Source organism: Malaclemys terrapin, chromosome 9 (assembly GCF_027887155.1).
Source record: "Malaclemys terrapin pileata isolate rMalTer1 chromosome 9, rMalTer1.hap1, whole genome shotgun sequence".
Lineage (NCBI taxonomy): Eukaryota > Metazoa > Chordata > Testudines > Emydidae > Malaclemys > Malaclemys terrapin.
The window spans coordinates 48,452,058-48,475,908 of NC_071513.1; the positions used below are offsets into that span (position 1 = coordinate 48,452,058).

At 47.6% G+C, this 23,851-nt stretch overlaps 1 protein-coding gene across 4 annotated transcripts; it reads right to left on the reverse strand.

Annotated features, from left to right (window-relative positions):
* Positions 1–537: 537 nt before the first annotated feature.
* Positions 538–22,122, reverse strand: AIRE (autoimmune regulator). 4 transcript variants are annotated; one of them, XM_054038948.1, is made up of 15 exons: positions 22,076–22,122; positions 19,041–19,191; positions 16,018–16,192; positions 15,513–15,665; positions 14,090–14,161; positions 12,942–13,055; positions 11,518–11,651; positions 10,974–11,051; positions 9,762–9,874; positions 9,041–9,137; positions 7,020–7,232; positions 4,697–4,818; positions 4,144–4,240; positions 2,055–2,123; positions 538–1,443 (listed from the first exon to the last, which is right to left on the reverse strand). In XM_054038948.1, the coding sequence occupies exons 1-15, from the start codon at positions 22,114–22,116 to the stop codon at positions 1,363–1,365; spliced, it is 1,710 nt and encodes a 569-aa protein (XP_053894923.1). In that variant the 5' UTR covers positions 22,117–22,122; the 3' UTR covers positions 538–1,362. The 4 variants fall into 4 exon arrangements, with proteins under 4 accessions (XP_053894923.1, XP_053894924.1, XP_053894922.1 ...); XM_054038949.1 differs by having other exon boundaries at positions 7,098–7,232; positions 9,762–9,877; XM_054038947.1 differs by having other exon boundaries at positions 9,762–9,877.
* Between the last annotated feature and the right edge of the window lie 1,729 nt (positions 22,123–23,851).

Consider the following 23,851-nt stretch of genomic DNA (forward strand, 5'->3'; position numbering starts at 1 on the left):
CAATTGCCATGAATTTTCAAAGATAATGGCCAGTGGCTCTGCAATAATATCAGCCAACTCCCTCAGCACCCTCGGATGCGTTAGGTCTGGACACATAGACATGTGCATGTCATGCTTTCCTGAATAGTCCTTAACCTGTTCTTTCACTACTGAGGGCTGCTCACCTCCTTCCCATACTGTGTTGCCCAGTGCAGCAGTCTGGGAGCTGACCTTGTCTGTGAAGACTGAGGCAAAAAAAGCATTGAGTACTTCAGCTTTTCCCACATCTTCTGTCACTATGTTGTCTCCCTCATTCAGTAAGGGTCTCACACTTTCCCTGACCTTCTTCTTATTGCTAACATACCTGTAGAAACCCTTCTTGTTACCCTTCACATCCCTTGCTAGCTGCAACTCCAATTGTGCCTTGGCCTTCCTGATTACACCCCTGCATGCTCTAGCAATATTTTTATACTCCTCCCTTCTCTTGTGTGTTGTCGTGTTCCCAATTACAAAGGGCTAAAGAACATGAATGTTTCAGTCACTCTAGATGCCTTTTATTTCAGATTAAGGGGAGCATACAGATTTATTTTTAATGGAAAATGAGAACAAATCTACATCCTATACTCAGGAATAAACAAAACTGAAAAAATCCTACTAGCTCTTAAGCAATTTTCCTGTGAGATAAATCCAGTAATATATTAGCAGATGGACTGTGAATACAACAGGGAAAGAAAGGGTCACAGGGAAACAAAAATCCAAGGGATGGTATATGATCCTTTGTAGATTAAGGAAGTGAAGTTTTTGAAACCCTTAGACCCTGAATCTCTCATTATATTAATTTGAAACCAGCCTAGCACTGTAATAAAGTGGTAGAAGTGGAAGTAAATGAACAAGGATTCAACATGGGAAAATCCTGTATATCCCAAGATGTCGGCATAAGATGTTTAAAGATGATTAGTGTCAAGTCCAATGTATGGAGGGCAGGGCCACCCAGAGGATTCAGGGGGCCTGGGGCAAAGCGGGGGAGCGGACATAAAAAAAAAGGCACCATCCGCTGCGGTGCTTGTACTCACCGGGCGGCGCTCCGAGTCTGCGGCGGCGGTGGCGGATCCTTCACTTGCTCCGTGTCTTCAGCAGCACTGAAGGACCCGCCATCGAAATGCCGCCAAAGACCCGGAGCGACTGAAGGGCCCGCTGCTGAAGTGCCGCCGAAGACCCGGACTGCTGCCGGGTGAATAGCCAGGGAAGGGATTCTCGGCCAGGACTCACGGGGCCCCTGCAGGGCCCGGGGCCTGGGGCAAATTGCCCCACTTGCCCTCCCCTCTGGGAGGCCCTGATGGAGGGCAACAAGTTGGTATGACATGTCCTCAATTACAGCAGGAGCTAAGAGAAAAATCCGTGAGTATCTGAGAGTGGACGAGACATGTTCTGGAATGCCCACTGCAGGATCCCATCAAAGGAGCTCTGGAAGACAAAACAAAGGCAACAAAGGGGTAGTGTGTATTTAGGGCATCTCAGGAAAGCAAAGGAAGGGCTTCATGAGGGCAGTAAGAAGATTTTCTCCAAATGAGAGAGGAAGATTAGGAGAACTGGTTCATCTGGCTATATGAGGCACTTGCATGTGCATGCCTTTGCTTTCTGTCCCCACTTTAATGGGCACCAATTTCAAACACAGTATACAAAAATAAACCTGCTTTACGCATTATCAGCCTTGTAAATGGGCCTGTTCAGACTCTGATCCTGCTTCAGCCTGTACGCTGGCTCCCCAGGAGCCCTAACCTACACCTTTTGCCAGCAGGGGTTTCTGATGGCGCAGCAAGGCTTACAGGGAATACTCATTGACACAGGATTGCCCATTCAGTGCAGTCATACCTGGACTGCTGAAGGTGTTGCAGTATTTCTGCACTTGGACCCAGCTGCCTTTAGGCCTGGATTGGGTAGGGAGCCTTTGCAAACAGAGGTGAGTGGAGTGCCTGTGAATTCCAGGACCTGTAGGAACTGCTCTATTCAGATTGTGGACTATTTTCTTGCATAAAATAAAATTGGAGAGATGAGAAGATGAAATGGTTTATTACCTCACCCAGGAGAGAGTCCAACTCCTCTTTATTCAGGATCGGGTCATTCCCAGCAGATTCTTCCACTGCCTGGAATCCAGAACATGGCCAGACTGCTCAGTTTCCCAACATGAAGGTGAAATGTTAAACACAATGGGTCTGAGTCTCTACCCAGTTACACTGGTTTATGATGGAGTAATACCATTGTTATCAATGTAGTTATACCAACATAAGCCTTCTGTAACCAAGAGGAGAATCAATTCCAGTCAAGCTCATCTGTTACTGAGAATTAAAGACACTTGTTGCTCCCAGGGCCGGCTCTGGCTTTCTGGCCGCCCCAAGCAAAAACAAAAAAAAAACCGCAGCGGCCAGAACAGCAAAGCAAAAAAAAAAAAAAAAACCTGCGGCGCGGCCAGAGCCAGGGTGCAGGGAGACTCCCTGCCCTTCAAATGTGCCCTGGCTAGCGGGGGGAGGGGGAGGGGGAGGGTGCGGGTGCGGGGGGAGAGAGAGAGAAGAGGGGCGGCCAGGGCTTCAGCGGGGCGCTGCCATGCGGCCCCTCCCACTGTGCCCCCTACCGGGAGGGCTCCACACCGCTCCGGTCAGCTGGGAGGGAAGGATGTGGGCTACCCTGCCGGGCTTGCTGCAGGGCACTCCCGTCCTCCATGCCGCTGCCCCCTACAGGGCGGCCGGAGCGGAACAACAACAACAACAACAACAACAACAAAAAGCGGCCGTGCCGCCCTAGGATTGGGCGGAATGCCGCCTCCTACAAGCTGCCGCCCCAAGCACCAGCTTGCTCGGCTGGTGTCTGGAGCCGGCCCTGGTTGCTCCATGCAGTTTGTTTAGAAGACAGTGAGGCAATTGGGAACAAAGTGGTGCTAAACTCACAAGAACCTAAGCCAGAGTAGGGATGTTACACAGATGATTATGGCAGGCATGGCCAAACTGTGGCTTGTGAACCACCTGTGGCTCTTTTACAGGTAAAATGTGGCTTGCAGAGCCCCTTCCCCCATTTTCTGCCTACCAGACTGGGCGGGGGGAGGGGGAGAGCTCAGGGCTTCTGCCCTGTGGTGGTGTAGTGAGACTAGTGGTTTCTGTTCTGCAGAGAAGGAGGTCTAAGGGCTTTAGCCCTGTTGGGGGGAGATCAGGGCAGAATCCCTACTCTCCAGCAGGCGCTGCCCTGTGGGCCAGGTTATGTGTCTTGTGGCTCTCTGAAGATTATTGGAGGATCAGTAAATGTGGCCACTCCTGGTTATGCTTTCATTACTTGGATTAGCATGATGGTCCCTTCTGGTCCTGAATGACTGAGGTTCTTGGAGTGAATATTGGCAAGGTGACTGGCTATGTCTTCTCTGCAATCATTAGAGTGGTTAGTAAGTGTGGCAGTGTCTATGAAGTGATATACTGCGATATGTGCTTCTCTGGTAACATTCTCAAAAGGGCTTCTAAAAATTTGACCTCCAGTCTATACCAGGCTGTACAGGGGATTCCCTTAACCAGATGGACTTGGAACTGTGTACTAAGTTCAGGGGAACTTGTGAATCTTGTTACTCTTATAATAAGCATGTTATACTCTAGCCCTAGGCATGTGTATGGTGCTTTACAGAAGACGTCGATCAGCTAGAAAGGTTGGCCTTGTGGTTAAAGCACAAGATCTGGATTCTGTTCCCCCACAGATCCAGGTAGAGCACAACATGTCTCTGCCTCCATTTCATCATCTGTAAAAGAAGCTGGAGCTTTCCTACCTCACAGGGGGACAGCTCAGTTGTTTGAGCATTGGCCTGCTAAAGCCAGGGTTGTGAGTTCAGTCCTTGAGGGGGCCACTTAGGGATCTGGGGCAAAATCAGTACTTGGTCCTGCTAGTGAAGGCAGGGGGCTGGACTCGATGACCTTTCAGGATTCCTTACAGCTCTATGAGATAGGTATATGTCCATATAAGTATACCTGTATTTGTAAAGTGCTTTGAGAGTCTTTGATGGCAGATGATACAAGAGGGCTAAGCATCTGCTGGAAGAGGTTGCTCCCACTGAAACGCACTTTGCTAAGTAGCCCTAAAAAAGTCATCTAGGACTTCTGCATGCACTGCGGAAAAGGCTCTGACTGTACTGACCTTTACTGCTCTTAGTGCAGGGTTATTTGAGGTCACTGTTCCCTCCAGGCCACTGGTTCCAGAGCTGCCAGAGCAGGACTTGCATAGCCAGGTTTCACTGGAACAGAAGATAAAGATTATGGATCCTAGTCAAAGCATCACCCTGCAGACTGGAAAAATTAAGGAGAGTCTTTGTATATGTTGCTATTTTGGATCAGAAAAGATAAGTGAGGCAGAGTACTATGAAGGATTTAAGACAGTATAGAGAATTTCAGTGCCATCTTTGACAGCAAGCCAGTAGCCTTCAGCTTCTAAAGACTGGCCAGACCCCTTAGTGGAATATAGTGCATGTGCATGGGGGCTGGAACATAGAGCATGAGTGCAAAGTACCAGAGTCATGGGGAGCTACCAGAGATTTGAGAGAATCAAATGTACTTTTGATCTTAAGAAACTGGAGAACAGCAGTGTCCAGCAAGTGTAACTTTTCCCTTGTAAAATAATAGACAAAATACCTGTATCTGGATTAAATCAGGTACAGCCGGGTGGGCAATGCCTTTGCACTTGTGCACCTCACCTGAGCCGCTCTGCTTGGGCAGGGAAGTGGCAATGGGCGTGGAAGGCCTTGAAGCACTGGGCACAGTAGGTCATGTCTCCTCCTCCCCTGCAGACTCCACATCTCTCACCAACTGTCAGTTTCTGTGGAAAGGAAAGGTGGAGAATTTGGATTTTATTCTCAGCCCCACTGTGACATTCTATACCTTGGGGGAGCATCCTGTAACCCCCATATTTCTCATTTTTATATAATTGTGATCTTACATATAAAGCATGCCTTGTAAGGTATCAGGTTATGATCTGCTGAGAGTCATTTCTCTATCTATATATGTATATCATTAATGCATATGAAATTATGAGATTGTGTAGTATGGTTGTCACTAAAACATGCTGTAAACTGGGGAATCAGCCAGACATTAGCTCCCCAGAGGCAACAGCAAGAAAAGTAATCAACACCCGGGCGGGGTTTCAAACAACCCATCAACAACCTTTGTTCAGCAAGGGAACTACAATTCAATGACTCACCTGCATGAGGCCACACCTGGGGAATTGCTCAACCTTGCCGGGAGACTCAGCAATGCCCCCAGACATGCCTGTACTTGTGTTTTCCAAGCACACGGACTGAGGGTATAAAACAGGCAGAGTGGACACATACTGGGCCCTTCTCCTGCCCCCACCCATTCTGCAAGCAACTAAGATACTGAGAAGACAAGACTTCAACAGAGGAGATTGGCTCAGATTTCAAGGGTGAAATCTGTATATTAAGGACTGCAATATCCAATGGGTGAGAAAAACTGCTTGATCTAGTTGTTGCCCAATCTAATAGGGTTGAGAGTTTAGACTGCATGCTTATATTTCTTTTCTTTTGGTAACTAACTCTGACTTTTTGCCTATCACTTAAAATCTATCTTTTATAGTCAATACATTTGTTTTACTGTTTATCTTTACCAGTGAATTTGTATGAAGTGTGTGGCAAATCTGCTCAGGTTTGACAAAGGCTGGTGTATATCCACTTTCCATTGTTGAAGTGGTGAACCAATTAATAAATTGCATTGCCCATCTTGAGCAGTGCAAGACAGTATATTCCTGAGGTACAGTGCTGGGAGCTGGGGGGATTTGCCTCTGGTGCCTTTCTCTGTGTAATTCATGAGTAGGGTGACCAGATGACAGGAAGAAAATATTGGGACACAAGGGCGGGGTGTCACCGGTGGAGCAAAAAAAAAAAAAAAAGCCGAGTGCTACTGGTGTAACGACACAAACAGCTCCCTCTCCCAATTCCCTAGTGTGGCCCAGTGCTGCTGGCAGTCAGAGGAGGCGGGGAGAAAGCCGAGAACAGCCGAGTGCTGCCGGCAGTCAGAGGCGATTATGCACCCTCCCGTAGCTATGCATACGTCCAACATCTAGGTATTTACACCATGCTTATCACCATAATGACAGAGCAGAGAAGTAACAACCACTGTATCTTTTCCTTTCACTCTGCATTCTGACATGCAAGTCTAGCTGGGTCCAGACTGGTAGCAATGTGTGGATCAGTTTACAGTGGGGGAGCCTCTGGTTTTCAGGAGAGGGAAAAAAACAACAACCGAGAACAGCTGAGTGCTACTGGCAGTCAGAGGAGAGGGGGGAAAAAGAAAGCCAAGAACAGCTGAGTGCTGCCGGCGGAGGGAAAAAAAGGCAGAGTGCAGCGTCCCAACCGAAGATCGATCAGGACACGGGACAAACACCTAAATATCGGGACAGTCCCGATTTTATTGGGACGTCTGGTCACCCTATTCATGAGTGACTCTGGGAGCATTCATGCAATCTAGCTGGGTGGGGGCTCCACATGCTTTTGTGCTGAGTGATAACAGCACCCGAAGGGGTTTGCTGCTGGTCACTAGCAAAGCATTGTGAGAGACAGCCCAGGCAGGAGAGCATTAAGGGGGCACAGCGATCCCACAGTCCCAGGCTGCACACTGTGGGGGATCCCATCACACTCACATTCTGGATCAGTCATGGGGCCTGCTGAGTCTTGGGTATATGTGCTCTGACTATCCCTCCCAGCCCACCTCCTTTTTAGGTGCAGTGCCTCCTCTGCCACTGGCCCCTTCTCCTCTCCCTGCCCTCTCTCCCCCACTTTGCAGCAGGCATGGTGCATGCTCTGCTTTACAGGACACATGCACTGACCCCACACCTGCTGCTCTGAGCACTGGGGTAGCAACTCCAGGGAGTATTTTGGGGTACATTTGTAGTGCTGGGGCTAAGCTGAATATGCCTTATAGCCAACTCAGATATGCTTAACATACTCTCTGAAGCTGAACACTGTGCACACCATGGTTTTAAAGAGTAAGGTGGTTGAAAATCACATGAAAAGCAGAGCAACAAACTAGCTGTCTCTCCAGGCCCAGACTTGACAGCAGCTGGAGGGTTGAGGCTGGCATTACCACTGGCATTGGTGAGTGGGAAGGCGCAGGGGGCAGAGGTTGTTTGAAGGTGAATGAGGCATCGGAGCCTGGCGTGGGTTCTTTGATAAGAATCCTCTCTCTGTCTCCAGCTGCCCTCTGTCCATACAGACCCTTCTAGGCACAAACAGAAGTGTTGTTAGATAGTCCCTCCAGAGGAGGCACCTCAGGCCCCTGCAGGTGGATCTGCTGAGGACAGTTCTGTATAGAGGCACTTCAGTCTCCTGGATGGCCGTACTGGGTTAGACCAATGGTCCCTCTAGCCCAGTATGCCCGTACCAGAGCTTCAGGGGGAGTGCACAGAACAGGGTATTTGGAGTGATCCACCTCATCTTCTTCCCCTTGCTTCTGGTAGTCAGAGGTTTTGGGTTGTCCCAAGCATGGGGTTGGGTCCCTGACCGTCTTGGCTAATAGCTTATCCTCCATGAACTTATCTAATTATTTTTTGATCCCAGTTATGCTTTTGGCCTTCACACATCCCCTGGCTATGAAGTCCACAGGTTAATTGTGCATTATATGAAAAAGTACTTCCTCTTGTTTGTATTAAATCTATTAAGCCTATTAATTTCCTCGGGTGTTCCCTGTTTTTTGTATTTTGGGAAAGGGTAAATAGAACTTTTCTATTCATTGTTTCCACACCATTCATGATTTTATAGACCTCTGTCATCCCCCCTTAACCATCTCTTTTCTAAATGGAACAGTCCTAATCTTTAGTCTCTCCTTGTATGAAAGCCTTTCCATTCCCTTGATCACCTTTGTGCCCTTCTCTGAACCTTTTCTAGTTGCACTATAACCTTTCTGAGATGGGGAAACCAGAACTGGAAACAGTAATGTGGCATAACATGGATTTATATAATGGCACTGTGGCATTTTCTATCCTTTCCTGGTATTTCCTAGCACTCTGTTCACCTTTTTGACTGTTGCTGCACATTGAGCTGAAGTTTTTAGAGAACTATGAACAATGACTTTAAGATCTTGCTTGAATAATAACAGCTAATTTAGAGCCCATCATTTTATGTGCAGTTGGGATTATTTTTTTTTCCAATGTGCATTACTTTGCATTTATCAATGTTGAATTTCATCTGCCATTTTGTTGCCCAGTCACCAGTTTTGTGTAATACATTTGTAACTTTTTGCAGGCAGCTTTGGATTTAACTATCTTGAATAATTTTGTATCACCTGCAAACTTTGCCAGCTCACTGCTCATCCCTTTTTCCAGATCATTAATGAATATGTTGAACAGCACACATCCCAGGACAGATCATAGGGGATCCCGCTCTTTACCTCTCTCCATTTGTGAAAACTGATAATTTATTCCTATCCTTTGCTTCCTATCTTTTAATCACTTACTGACCCAAAAGAGGACCTTCTCTCTTATCCCATGACCACTTAGCTTCCTTAAGAGCTCTTGGTGAGGGACCTTGTCAAAGGCTTTCTGAAAATCCCAAGTACACTGTATTGACTGGATCACCCTCCTCCATGTGCTTGTTGACACCCTCAAAGAATTCGTCCCTACTGAGGGAAGCAAACCATCTAGGGTGACCAGATGTCCTGATTTTATAGGGACAGTCCTGATTTTTGGGTCTTTTTCTTATATAGGCTCCTATTACCCCCCACCCCCATCCTGATTTTTCACACTTGCTGTCTGGTCACCATAGAACCATCCCAACAGACTGGGCAAAAACTCTGAGCAAAATCTTGCCCACCCTTTCTTGTTTAGGTACAAGGGGCAGAGGAGGGTGGCCATAGGGGGCTTCACATGTCACATTACACACAAGGCAGGGTAATCCCAACAGCACCTGGAACATAATCCTCTCATTTTGCCCAATTTCTATCTAGGGCACAGGAGAAGAGCGGTGTGGGGATATCGATAGAGGAGTGGTTGGACGTGGCTAAGTTTGGTGAAGCAAGGCTCCTAGCTATACCTGTGTCTCGGATGGTGGCTCTCTGGCCCTCTTCTCTTCTATGTGCTGGTCCTGCTTCACTTTCCCAGCTGAGCAAGAGATGCACCTCCATGTCCCGCTGTCCAAAGTCACATGGTAAAGAAATAGGTAAGCAAATGTTTAGGGGGAACAAAAGAAACGAGAATGCAAAGCCAACCTGCATTTACCGCAATGGTGCTTTCTTATAGATACAAGGGATTTTTTCTGGCGACTCAACTGATTGGTCACAGTTGTGTAAAGCAACAGTACTGGCTAGTGGTTAGTTCTGTAAACAGCAATGAATTACAATGAAGCTATGCAGATTTACACCCACTAAGGACCTGGCCCTGCATGTAGGCCCTACAAGTACCCAAGGTCTCTGCCTCTGTAGGAATCATAGAATATCAGGGTTGGAAGGGACCTCAGGAGGTCATCTAGTCCAACCCCCTGCTCAAAACAGGACCAATCCCCAACTAAATCCTATATTTAGGGAAGAGGGAAGCCTTCCTATATTTAGGACAATAAGTTTTGGTTTTTATTTTAAATCTGGTTAAGAAAATCAGGCAAAATAATGCAAAATTATTTCAGCATTTTTTTAGCCCAACACTGAGCACTTTGAAAATCCTGCATCTTCCCCCCCACCCCTGGGCCAGAGTGAGCTGATGGGGTGATAGAGCAGTAAATACTCGCTGTGGGGAGTGTGCCTGGGAATGCTTGTTATTACCTTGGAATTTCTGTCAGTGGGGGCACAAGGCAGGCCAGATGGAAAGCTTTGGGGCAGCCGTCACAGCAGATCAGCTCCCCACCATCCCTGCACACTGCACATTCATCATCGTTCTTCTGACCCAGGGAGGCAAATAGCGCACGATGTAACAGAAAGCAAAAGTACAGAAACTCAAAGCCAACTTCTCTCTCACTCCAACTATGGTGATCTGTTACACTAGCACAGTGCAATCCAGTATACTGCAGGACAAACTGGATTTGGTCTGTTATAAAGGGTCATGTTCCAGCATAGGTGACCAATTGGTGAATCCTTGCTATCAGATGTCACAAAACTAATAGCTGGAGCAAAACATTAGTATCCTGGACTTCAGAAAATACCTCTCTCTTCTCACTACAGGATGACTAAACAGAATACAGAGCTGAGCAGCCAAGGGAGGTGAATGCTCAGGGGACAGCATGTGTTACAGCTGGCTGGCAGATGTAGTATTATAACACAAGCCTGCTTGACTTCTGTGGCCAGATACTGTCTATTGTATTTCGGAGACATTACACCTGGCAGGTGCTTCCTTGCTGGGGATCTGGCAAAGAATTAACGCAGTGAACGCTTCATCCTTAATTCCAAGCTCCAGAATCCCACAAATTCAACAGACACTTGTCTCCATGGGTTATATACAACATGTCTGACAGCCTGCAGGGAAGCTCTGAACCTCCGAAAACCTTTCCCCATTTTACGCTTTCAACATGTAGGTCTAGTGCCCACACACAGACTGTCAGTTAAGCAGGGAGCTCTTGGGCTGGGCAGTGGATGGAAATGGTGGCTGTTTCACTTTGGAATCTTCTGGGGAATTCCAGTTTTCCCAGGGCAGGAGGCTTTTCACTAGCAAATGTTTGTCCTGACCAAGCCCTTGTGTCTCCCCCTCTCTGGTAGCAAGACTACCACACTGAGGAAACCAGAGACTTCCAGGAGTCATGTACTAATTCCATGCAGCACCGTGAGGCCCAACAGGAGAATCTCACTCTCACGGAGACAAGGTGGTGCAGCAAAGAGGCACACTGCTATCCACCACGAGAGAATCAATGAAAACGAGATATTGGCCCTGCACAACATTTGGAAAATTCGCCCTGGAGGAGGAAGGAGTGACACTGGACAGAAACAGTTTGCCTGCTCCTGGCAGAGGGGAAGAGAAGAGAAGCTCCTCAATAGGGTTTTTACCTGGTGGAGGGGTTGATCCACGGTGTGAACAGGGGTGACATGGAGGCTGCTCTGTGAGTTTATTTTCAGCTCCCCATTCTGCAGAGTGAGATGGACAGGGGGTGAGGCAGGAAATGCTGCTGTGATCAGACTGGATGTATAAATGCACATCCCATAGATGCATGTCCTATCTCAGATGGATGCTAGGTCTAGACTCTAGAGCATCCTGTGTTCTCCAGCAATGGAGTCGGACTTGTGCCAACTGGCTGGAGAAGCTGTTGTGCTGCAGGAAGAACACTGCTCTGACAGCACTTTAGGCCAAGCTGGTTCAGAGAGTAGGGAAAGGTTAGAAAACCATTCAGACCTTTCACATTCAGCACGAGGTCTGCCCGACCTGCCCATGGCCAAGCCAAGCACAAACCTGCTTAATAGTTTATGAAGAAAAAGGACAAGGCTGAGCTAAGCTGTATGGGTGGAACCAGTACAACGTGTGAAACCCCTTACTGCAAAGAGGACTCAAACAGAACAAAGATGTAAAAACAACTCATGTTTGCTGAAAGCATACATATTGGGGCCCTTGAAATCCCTTGACTCGTACACTGGGCTTCAGGCTTCGGCTTTTGTTCTTTCCCCCAGGTTCCTCAAACTTGCTTGGTGCATAAAACTCGCCTCCAACTTTGACACATTTCTTGGAGCCCCCTGGAAGAGAGGACACTCTCGCTTATGTAAGCTGTGTGCTGGGAGCACATGCACATGCTGCTCGAACGATGCTCAGGTGCAGGGGAAGGTTTAATTGTTAACGTGGTAAGGATGCTGGAGTTCAAGCAGAACAGGTGTAAAAGCATTACATTTTAGAAATGTTTGAAAACCATCTTCTCTGTTTCCCTCCCAGGGCCCAGTTCAGGAGTCAGCACTTCCTCTGAAGCAGCTGATGATACCACGGACCCCAGAAAATGTGGCAGGCAGGAGTTCAGGTCCCTGTTTAGCTGCTAGCGATGGGATGCACTCTTATCAGGGAACTTTATCCTGAGCCCAAGGCTTGGCAGGTAAATGAAGGATCTGACCTGCATGGGCTTTGTCAAGAATCATCCACACGATATGCTGACGTTTCAAGGGCCAAATCCCAGTGATAGGGCAGAGAGCACAGCAGGGGCAGTGGCTGGTAGCCGTGCACCCTGCCATGTGCAGCCTGTTAGTGAGAATCATGGGGCAGAACACCACCTGTCCAGCTGGCCCAGCAAGGTGTAGTGCTGGGTCCTGCTGCCACTTGCTACTTCACATTGCTGCAAAAATAACTCTTGTGCACCATGGCAGGATGCTACGTACATGCCCACATCACAACAACTACTGCTCACAACTCCATCCTCCTTACACAGGCAGGGGGTAGCCAGAAGGCTGTGTTTGTTTATATTCTGCCAGTGACTTTTAAAAAATTAAAGACCATCTATGCTAGGAGGAGGGGGTCTCCCAGTCCAGGGTTACAGTACCGCTACACTTTCCACCTGAAGTGGGACTCCCTTGTGGGTTTCCCCATCCCCCAATATCCCAGCTCTTCCCCAAATGCTAACCCTATCTGTGTCTCTGTTCTTCTTCCCACAGCCATCCACACTTTCCACCAGTGTATGCTATTTACAGAGCCCTCTGGCTGGTCTGATCTGCTAATCCCCCCCATGCCCACCCCGCTGGCTTCACCATCCACCCTACTAGCCCTTCTGCCAGCATGCATTGAAATCTTGCCCTACCTATAATTGCCTGGGTGGCTTCTAGCTTCAAGAAGGAGGGTCCTTTCACACTGATTAACCTGAACTAAATCTGTCCCCTGGAACCAGGCTGTTCTTAGGAAGTGGGGAAACCTGGAATGGAGTTGGCCCATATTGTTGTCATGAGAACTGTTCTTTAACTCCCTAGATACTTAGCTGTGTCTCTCATTATAGTCACTACTAGCCCCAAGTTCATGATTTCTTGGCCCAAGAACATTGGCATATCTACCTGACTCAAACACCTGTTTGATGAGAATTCCTTCTACAGCCCCGCAGCTCACTGGTAGTTCACTGGATGACACAGTAACAGCCCTCTGGACTGAGGCAGCCATACTCTGAATGCCTATGGTTTTAAAAACAGTCATTATCAATGAAACATGAGGCCTTTGTACATATATTCTCCCAAGGGACGGGGGAGGGCTATGGTTTGAAGTACACCGCTACCTCGATATAACATGACCCGATATAAAATGAATTCACATATAACGCAGTAAAGCAGTGCTCGGGGGGGGGGGCCTGCGCATTCTGGTGGATCAAAGCAAGTTCAATATAACACAGTTTCACCTATAACGCGGTAAGATTTTTTGGCTCCCGAGGACAGCGTTATATCGAGGTAGAGGTGTATGTTAAAAACTGGCATTAAATACAACTTGATGACCCCAATCGGGGGCTCCCCCAACCCTGATGATTGCATCTCCCTGCAAGACCCATCCCAATCTCCATTAGATCACAAGCCCCTGGCTGGCCACTTGATCTGGTCCCATGTCTGGCTGAGCAGTAGAATGCAGACCTCTCTTCCCCACCTGCTGAGATCAGCATCTGGGGAGGTGGGTTTAAATAGGGATTCGATTTCAAATGAAAGGAGATTGGTGGGCTCAGTCTAGTCCCTAGTAAATCATTGGTCATATCACACATTACAGGGCATGACTGAAAGTCTCTGCACACCAGCCAAGCCCAGCTCTGGAGCAAGGTTTGCCCAAGGTGTGTTGGCAGAGCTGTGTAGGGAAGGTCATGCAGTTGATGGGTTTGCTGTTTTTTTTTAATCCATTGCTACTAGTCCTTTAGCTTCACAAACACTAAGAATCCTCCCTTCGCCCACTGAGGTGCCTGTGTGGTGCTGCACTTGTCTCCTGGTTCTGGGAGCTGCTGTTTCTCTGAGACATTTTACTTAAGCTAATGTTGTGTATGGGAGACGCCAACCCACTAGCACTCACAGGGGCCATTGCTCTGCAGGATAATGGATTCTCTTCCCATGCTGAAGGAGGCCCAGTGACACCCAGCTCAGGAATGGTTTTAGCCTGTTCATTACTGGATGGTGCTAACAACAAAGATTTCTCCAAACAGGGCTGGAGAAATGAGGGGAAACACATCACTTACCATTTCCCAGAGGGAAACGTTGGATCTCCACACCTTCTGGTTTCTTTACAGCTTTTGCCTTTGGCAGGGTCCCTGTGGGGTTATAATATGGGTTAGAGACAAGGGTACACATTGGATGTTATTAGAAAGAGCCCTTAATTCGCCTCCTGGTTAGATAATGGAAACCTTACAAGAAACTGGAACAGTAGGCAGGGATGGTGAATGCTCCAACGTGAGCAGACAGATCTAGCTACTTAGGTGCTTAGATTGCACCCGCTGGGGTGTAAGAGAAACTATTTCAGCAGTAAGAACTCCTTATTGCAAGTGGTTACATTCCTTCTTGCACATGCAGTTATGGTGCACACCTCTGGGCACAATGGGCAGCTTTAGAAACTCATCTGAAGTCCAAAGACCATAAATAAATGATTGCATCTCTCTGCAATGTATATTATGGATTTATATGAACTTTAAAGAGATTCATAGATTCCAAGGCTGGAGGGGACCATTGTGATCACCCAGTCTGACACCCTGTAGAGCACAGGCCAGAGACCTGCTCCCAAATAAATCCTAAAGCTGAGTTTTAGAAAAATATCCAATGTGACTTTTCTTACATTTTCTCCAACTCTTTATTCTTTTTCCTCTTCTTCCATCTACCACTTTTCCTTCCTTTCTCTCTCCATTCTGTTAGGTTCTCTCCTTTCAGTTCTCTTTTCCTCTCCTCTATCTCCATTCTTAAAATTCTCAATCTTCATTCTTTTCTCCTCTCTTCTTCCATCCCTTCTTCCAGTCACCCTGATTCTCCACCATTCTTTCCATTTCCTTCTTCATTTCTACATTCTCCATCTCATCCTTCCCTACTCCTCCTGCCCCCCCCCGATAACTGGCATCTATCTCCCTGCAAGGCCCAGCCAAATCTCTGCCTGATCACAAGCCCCTAGCTGGGAGTTTGATCTGCTCCCTTGCCTGGCTGGGCAGCAGAATGCAGACCTCTCTTCCCCACTCCATTTAGATAGCTGTGGAGGGAATGGGGAGCTACTTGAGGGATAGCTCAGTGGTTTGAGCATTGGCCTGCTAAACCCAGGGTTGTGAGTTCAATCCTTGAGGGGGCCACTTAGGGATCTGGGGCAAAATTGGTACTTGGTCCTGCTAGTAAAGGCAGGGGGCTGGATTCAATGACCTTTCAAGGTCCCTTCCAGTTCTAGGAGATGGGATATCTCCATATATTTATATTTACAAGAAGCCAGGATAGAAGCTGTTAGACCCAAGTGGGAAGAGCTCCTTGAAAGTCCAAAACAGGACAGCTGCTCTTCGTTACCTATAGAGCCTGGGGGAATTGTGAGCATAAGAAAGGCCTGGTGAGCTATCTGCTTGATGGATTTGGGAGGCTGTGCACCAGCACGGCTCAGGATCCAGCATGGGCCAGGCAGCGAAAGAGGCTCTGTACCAGGATTCGAGTTGCATTTCAGCAAGGGCTGAGCTGGCTGGGGAGAGTCCCTTTCCTCTGGTGCTTTCCTTTTCGGCTGCTGTTTGTGCTGCACCAACGTCTTGGGGATGGGGAGTGGTTTCTTCCCCCGGCGCTGTCTGCTGAGATCCACATCTGGAAAGAATGACAGCAGAGAGATTGGCATCAGGGCGGGGACACTCCAAACTGCCCAGTGCTTTGCTGGGGCTCTAGATTTCTTAAGTTCTCCAGTGATCTGGTGCAGGTTCACCCCTTGGCGCTGATCGTTACTGAGACAATCACTGCTTGCTTCTCCCCTCCCCTCCCACCCTGTTCCCTTTGCACTTCATTCCTGGGCTGATGGCTGCCATTCTGCACCTCTCCTGGGGCTGGAATTGGAGTACGAGAGGCGAAGCTCTTGGTTCCTAAAGAGGAGGGACCCTCATGGAGCAGGGGCCTGCTAGGTAAGGACTCATTCTTTTCACAGTCTGTCTGAGCACCCTCCGACCTTTGGGAAAGCTACTCTGAATAGGCTGGAGCTTGGAGTATCTCTCCAGGTTGTAATCCTTGAAGAGGACCCTCCAGAAGTCCTGGATGGAGGATGAATCCCGGTTCAGTAGCCAGGTCAGCATGGCATGGAAGGCCTTGTGAGAGCCCTCCTGCTCCTTCAAACTCAGCGTTTCCTTCAAGAACAAAAAGAGCAGTGTAATCAAATGTGCAGTTCTCAAGGGCATCCCTCCTGTTCCCATGCCTCCCTCCGCAGCTGTGCTGCACCCATGCTGTGTAATGCAGGCTCTGGGCAAAGAGGGAGCCATGGTTACAGCACCTAGCACCTCCTCCCCCAGTGGTGCCTGGGTGTGCATGAATGGATGCTTTAATCAGCCATTAAAGGAAAGCAAAAAGATCACATGCAATGGGATGCTGGGGTAGGCTGTGTTGTGTTGGGGGGGGGGGGGGGGAGAGTGAGACCCTAGGATGGACTGAATGAGGCTGAAACCATGTTTGACAAATAGCGTAAGATTTGAAATTGTATTGCCTAGAGCTGATGACAAAGTCACATTATCATTGTAGCATAAGAGGTGGGGGTGGTGAGTCATGAAAACAGCAGAGGAAGGGCAGAAAGAAGCCAAGAGTCCATTGTAAATATAAAAGCAAAGGACTTTAATCAAAGATCCCCTAAAAAGTACATTAAGTTGACTTACAACATTCCATTAACAACCATCATATAAAATAGCCACCGCTTCCTAAAAATTGCTGTTAAGGGCAAATGTGCATCTGACCTGCAATCTGACCAGCACTAAATTCTAATAACTGAGACTGAGCCTCTAGCACCAGAGATCAGTTTTATAATTACTTGGCTCCACCCCTTTTTTTCATCCAACCCACTCCCCCTTCCTCCTCATGCTGTTCCCCCCTTTTATTTGTGTGTATGTGCTCCCACCATGAAAACACTTTTCACCTTATCTATTCCAGCCAAGAAACCATCCAAAACCAAACAAACCAGAATTACAACACCCACTGAGTATTTAACATTCAGCTCCTTGGGGGGAGCTGCCATGCTGACTTCCTTGCAGTATTGTCAGTTCTGGGTTTACAATGGCTCCAATGGCATGGTTTACATGCTCAGAAGGGTCCCCAGCCTGCTCTGCTTGCACTGCACCCCGAGACCCCACTGGCTCCCCACGGCCACCACTTGCTCCTCTCGGCCTGCCCGCAGGCTGGCTGAGGGCTCCTCTCCGCTCCCTGGCCCCATCCCCTGCTCCTCTTGGCCCCCTGGCTGGACTCCAGTGCACCTCTGGCTCTGAGCAGTCTCTGCTTCCCACCACCTGTGGGGCCCCGCCTGTCTCCCCAGAGCTGAGCTGCCTGGAACTGGTGCAGTAGCCTGGCCAGTCTCAGCCAGGTGAAGGAGGAGACAGTGGGGGAGGGGCTTGGTTGGGACCCTCCAGGCAAGTGCATCTTGAGGGAGCCCGGCCGGGCAGGCCCTGACCTGGCTGCTCACGCCATTCCCGAGGGGCCAGAGCGACTCCCGGCCCTGGGACCAGCCCTGGCTGCGCTGCCGGCTCAGCCCGGCAGACACAGTCACCACCCAGCAGGGAGTGTGGCCGGGAGGCAGGGCTTGGGGAAATGGGTCTGTAGGGAGTCTGGGACGGGGGTGCTGGGCTGTGAAGGGGCAGGGAAGATCTGTGTGTGTTGGGGCACTAGAGAGTGGGGGTGGGGGGTGCTGTGTATTTGTGAGTGAGTCTGGGGGCGCGCTGGGCATAGTGGGTCTGGGGGGCCTCTGAACATAGGGAGTCAGGGGACGCTGGGGGGTGGGGGCTGTGTGGTATGGCATGGGCCTGCCCCCGAGGGGAAGGGGCATGCTGGCAGTACAGGGCCGGGCAGGCCACTGTGCGTCTGGCAACTGCCGGTTTGTAAATAGTGCCCTTGCATTGGACGGAGCGGGGCTTCCCCTGCCATGCCATGCCCCATTGCCTCTGGCTGGCCCCTCGCTCTGGGGACTGACCATGCTCCATTGCTTCCATGGGGGCCCACAAATATGTTTGGTGCCGGGCCCACAAAAGGTTAATCCGGCCCTGATTACACTCCAGACAGAAGGGTGTGCTGTGTAAGAATAAAAATAGCAGCATTTCAAAGCCCCACCTAATGACTCAAATAGAGTCCAGCAGCCACCTGCAGGAATTGTGGCCTCTGCTGATTCAAGAGAAAACTCCTGAAAACACTGCCCCCAGGTAAGACTCAGCAGTCTCTACCCTTGGGGAGGGCAGCTGAAAAAGGAAGTCAGCTCTGCAGCGTGTATCCTTCAGTTGTTTCTCCTTCCCTATTTTAACCTTAAGCATTATATATAACTCATCAGGCAGTTTTACTACAACTACATTTCAAATGTCTCTCCCCATAGGCCCAGCACTTGGGGCTCCACACTATCTGCACTAGCTTGTGCCAGTACAATCATCCTTGCTGATAGGACTCCCAACTACCTGCAGTGGGGGAGAGAATCAGAGTGTGAGGAAATACACCTCGTTCTTCAGTGGAATATTTCCAGTTTTTCCAATTCCTTTTCAAGAGTATAAACCTGGAACTCCAGTCAAGCTTTTCATAAGTGCCCAGTGGTTTGGAGTGCTCAGCTTGACACCTGACTTTCAGATGGTGGGTACTCAGCACTTTCTGAAACTCCTGCCCCTTTAAGGAGCACCCATAATCACTATTTACTTGAAAGTCTTGGTTTATATGCATGCACATGTATACGTACATGTGCACATACAGAGCAGTGCACAATCATTGCCTAGTCCCGAAGGAATGTAGTCCTAACCCCAATAATTCCCAAAGTGAGCTTAAAATATGACACTTTCCTCCACCCCCAAAAGACATTGACAATCCCTTTTACAGCTCCCCACACCTTTGAGACCCTTTCTTTCAGATTTACAAGTATCCACATTCAAACTGCTTCTAGGGTTAGAATCCTCACTAGAATATACGCCTCAGACATTAGACCTGAGCAGGTCACTTAGCATGGAGTGCCAGTGTTCTTCTCACCTTGAACATCTCCTCTGTGACAACATCATGATCAGCAAGTCCATGAAGCAATGGGAAAACGTCGTCCACAGCCATGGAGATCTCCGTGCGGTATAGCTTCAGCAGCTGCCGCAGGTCCCCTTCTCCCAAGGGCCTGTCAGTGCTGGACATCCTGCAAGGAATCCGTATTTGTGGGGGTTTCAGCTGGAACGGGAGGATCTCCCCTACAATCAACACCACTGGGAGAGACTGGAACTGCAGTAACTGAGGACCCCGTGCTGCCGGGACTAGGCAATGATGCTCTTACATCATTCCCTGTGAAGCCTGGTTCTGGGAAAGGCAGGCACTGAAACAGGGAGAAGAATGTGCATCTTACTGAGGACAGGACTTGCTGTGTCAAGTCAGTTGCCAAAACTTCCCCTTTAATAGAAACCTACGTGTCTTGTCACCAATAGCCAGCTCAGATGTCAATTGCTGGCTATTGAGCTGAACCCAGGAATCCCATTAAGTTCAGTTATTGCACTCACATTTCTATACTCATGTTAACGTCACATTGCATGAATTTCTTCTCATAGCTCTCCTCTCTGACTGTTCCTCACCTGTCCCTGGGCCAAGACACCACCACATTGGATGTGCTATGCCTGAAGTGCTGACTCCTTGCCCACGCTGTTCAATAAGACTGTGTGGTAGGTATTCTGCTCTGTGTGCGTGTGTACACGAAGATGCAGAAAGAGTGGTTGGTTGGTTGTACATCCACCAGCCACACTGAAATGTGTTAGTAGCTAAGCTTGGTGTCTGTGAAATCCATCCTTTGCCCTTTAGCATGCATCACTTCCTTGGGCTCTTTATACAGGTTAATCTGTGGAGGGAGGGAAAAAAACAAACTACTATTATTGAGGAACCAATTGGGTCCCAAGGATGAGCTTCTGAAGCTTGATTGGAGCCGGGAAGGTGTCTCTAATAAAGCTCATTTGCTCAGTTTGACTTTATAAGAGTTTGTCGGGGTTTTTTTTCCCCTTGCTTCACTTAAGCACTGCAGATTATTTTAAATTGGTGCAAAACAAAATTGCTTAGTTAATTTTAGCCAGATGTAAAACTACGGTAGGTGCATTTTCAGATCCGTAATGCTAGTATGAAATGGTCAATACACATTTTGCAAACACTCTGGCATTTAGTGGCCACAGAGGATTCTCCAGTTGTCAAAGGCCATGTGTGCAGCTTGCTGTATGATTTACTATTTTGTGCCAAGTTTGATTTTTTAACCAGTATTCAGTATGTAGGAATATTTCTGCTTATTAAGCCCCTGTCACATCTGATTTCTGAAGTGTTTAAGGTCTGGCTGTTGCTTATACCAGTTGCGTGGTTGTCTTTACAAAACAAAGACAGCTGGATGACACATATTTGCAGGCTTGCTTGATTAGTCTACATGTCAGCTTTTTAATAATTCTATTCATTTGGTGGCAGTAAACTCAAACAGTTTACCTGAAACAGTACCTGAAATTCTGACCTGCTCATTTTGTCAGAATGAAGAGGGTAGTTTCCTGCTCCTCTTAGGACCAGAACCTGCAAAACTTTAAGCACGTGCCTAACTTTCCAACCAATTTGAAATCAATACTCATTAGGGTAAAGTTATGCACATGTGTGATTGCAAGATCAGGAAATTAATTTTGAAATTATTAATTGATACACTTCTGCTGTTTCCACCCAACCTTCAGTTTTTGTTTTGTCAGTTAACCCCTTCTAACAATCCATGCTCAAAACTTCAAATGCATTTGTATTTCAGCCCATGAGCAGGATCAGAGTGATTTGAGGCTTGGCTCTGCCACAATTGCTTGCTACACAAGTTGCACTCTAACTATTTAGGTGAGTATTCTTTCAACTTCTGTAATTGGAGTCTGTATCTTTTCTATGAGTAATATCCTGAAAGCCGCTGTCTCCTGCAGAGGGGAGCCCCACATCAGCTTGTGGTCGGGAGCCAGGCCAGCGTGGTATGAAGTGCAAAGTGACTAAGGGTGTTGGCTGGGCTCCTCACCCATGAAGCAGCAGGGCATGGTTTGGCATTTAAAATATGACAAGCACCAGTTTGCACAGGGGTTCTGTACAATAAGCAATATATTCGCACTGGAAAATGAAACTTTTATATGCAACTGCTGCTTCAGGGATGCTGTATACTGTGGGAAACAAACTTTATACTCCACCACCTAGCAGGACGGGATCCTTTATTTCAGAATAAATGGGAGGGGAGATCCTATTCACCATGGTAAAGGTAAGGGTAGGTAAAGGTGGGCATTCCAAAAGCCTTTGCATAGATCTGCTCTATGTGTTTGGGTAACTATTAAATGATCAATGCCAGGTGAAACTTGGAAGCTACAGAATCATTCAGATTTCCAAATGGAATATCTCTGCTCCTACACCATTCCCTATGAAATATAATCTCTTCCTATAGTGTTCATTAGTGTCAACTAATTGCTAGCTGTAGATAATTTTGGTTCTATATTAACCTTGATGAGACAAATTCAGAGATTTCAGCTTATACAAGGCAAAAGTAACCCAATCCTCAGTATATTGGTGTTACTCACAATACCTCTCTTTGTTCTTGTAATGAACTAAGAGTCACCTCAGAATTTATGTACTTTCCAGGGCACCTGTCGTTTTCATCCAGAAACTCTCCTATGTAATTGTATCACTAGTGACCTGTCTCTTAATGCTTGCTCCCGTTCTCAGTGAAGACATTGGAGTCTTGCCATTGACTTCAGTGAAGGTTGGATCAGGCCTGTATTGTACACAGTCTGTAGTGCTACAAGATGATGGCAGAGAAATTCAGCTCTGACCTGAAAATCTAAGCAGCCCACATTGGCTCAAATAAACTGTTAAAATGAGAGCAGTAGACTGACATCTCACGTAGAGAGACAATCTAGGAAGAAAAATAAAACTGTTGCTTACTTAGGGCTATAGATTATCACAGGATTGTAGAAAGCACTGTAATTCAGGGCTGAATATAGTCACTTGTTTATGACCTCTCTTGCCCCTTTAACAGTTTAAATCTGTTTCCTTACCCACATTTTTTGTTCTTTTCCCATCCCCAGCTCTTCCTCATGCTGCTTTGATACTATAAGGCTGCTCATCATGTGTGTGTTGAGTTGTTGGCCTCTTCTGAAAAGTAGAAAATATTGTAGGATGCAATTCAGTAAGCTAAATGTATAAAGTAAATTGTCTTTTGACAAAGTTTGTAGGCCTAAAACATGACCCTTTAGTCTATCCACCTCACACCTGCTCCACAATCCCTCTGGGCCCTGTCCTTGGCTAAGGACTCAGTAGACTGTGTGTGAGTGCTCTCCACATCAGGAAGACTCCCACAAAGTTTCTGGGAACAAGCTAGGCCCAGCTCCAGTTCTCTGGTGAAGGGCTTCAGGAAAAGGCTGTAGATGTTTATGGCAGCTCTGCTGATGAGTGCAATCTGACAGTGGTGCAGCCACACCACTAGAGTTAAGGCTGCATCCTGACTTCTGTTTAAAGGTTGCCCATTCAAAGTTCTCTAACATCAATGTTCAGTCTGATTCTTTTGCAAATTTGTGTGCCTCAGGAGAGCGCAGGGCATAGGCTTCAGGCCGCAGATGTGGGGTCACTTGTGTGAGGGAGTTGCAGCAATCTAAGCCCTGAAAAAAATCCATTTTCAAACAGTTTCTAGGTGGTTTTTATTTGTGCAGAGCTAGAGATCAAACTATTGATGTGGTGCGGGTCACAGTGGGCACACTCTAGACACATTTCCTCAGGGTAGTGCATAGTACACACTAAACCTTTGGAGACCTACATTGAGAATGGTTCAAGACAATGTGCATGCCCCAATTAAAAAAAAAAGCAGCTAGAGGGTTTCCATTCCTGGTTTATATGCTTTAAACCTTGACTCTTGTCAGTGCTCTGACATCCAAATGGTTAACCAGATTGCTTCCAAATTTGGTGTGCCTCATGCAGGCAGGGGGCAGCGTTAGTGATCCAAAATTTGCGGCTGTTTGCCCAGAGTATTCCGAGTTACAGGCCCCTGCCAAAAATCAGTTCCCTTCTGCTGCCTTGTACTGTTAAACTGAGAGGTACAAATGACTAGATCAGTGGTTCTCAACCTATTTACCATTATGGGCCACATATGCAGGTCTCAAGTGTTATGTGGGCCATACACACTATATATATTATACCTCTGTGGCCCTGAGGATGTCATATGGGCTGCAAGCAGCCCACGGGTTGAGAACCACTGGATTAGATGAATCAGAGCTCATTGAGATTGTTGGTTAGGAACTCACCCTTCAATTAACAGAACTAAGGATAAGTTTCTCACAAGCCGCCACCTAAGACAAAAGAAGTTTTGCACTGAGTGGCTAGAAGATGCTAGCATTTGTGAGTCTTGGGGTCAGTTTTATTTTGAGGGGAATGTAATCAAAGTATTTAGGGAAGAAAAATTAGACATGTGAATGCTTCCTCAGAGAGGAGAAATATTAGGGGGCAGAACAGTAGCAGAATAAGGGGAGCGAGGAGGGAGTTAAGGGGAGGGGAATCAATGGGTATAGATTGTAGGAAAAAGAACAGCCATACTGAGTCCAACCAAAGGTTCATCTAGCCCAGGATCCTCTTTTCTGACAGTGGCCAATGCCAGGTGCCCCAGTGGGAATGAACAGAACAGGTGATCCATTCCTTGTCGCTCATTCCCAGCTTCTGGCAAACAGAGGCTAGGGACACCATCCCTGCCCATTCTGGCTAATAGCCATTGATGGACCAATCCTCCATGAATTTATCTAGTTCTTTTTTGAACCTTGTTATAGTCTTGGCCTTCACAACATCCT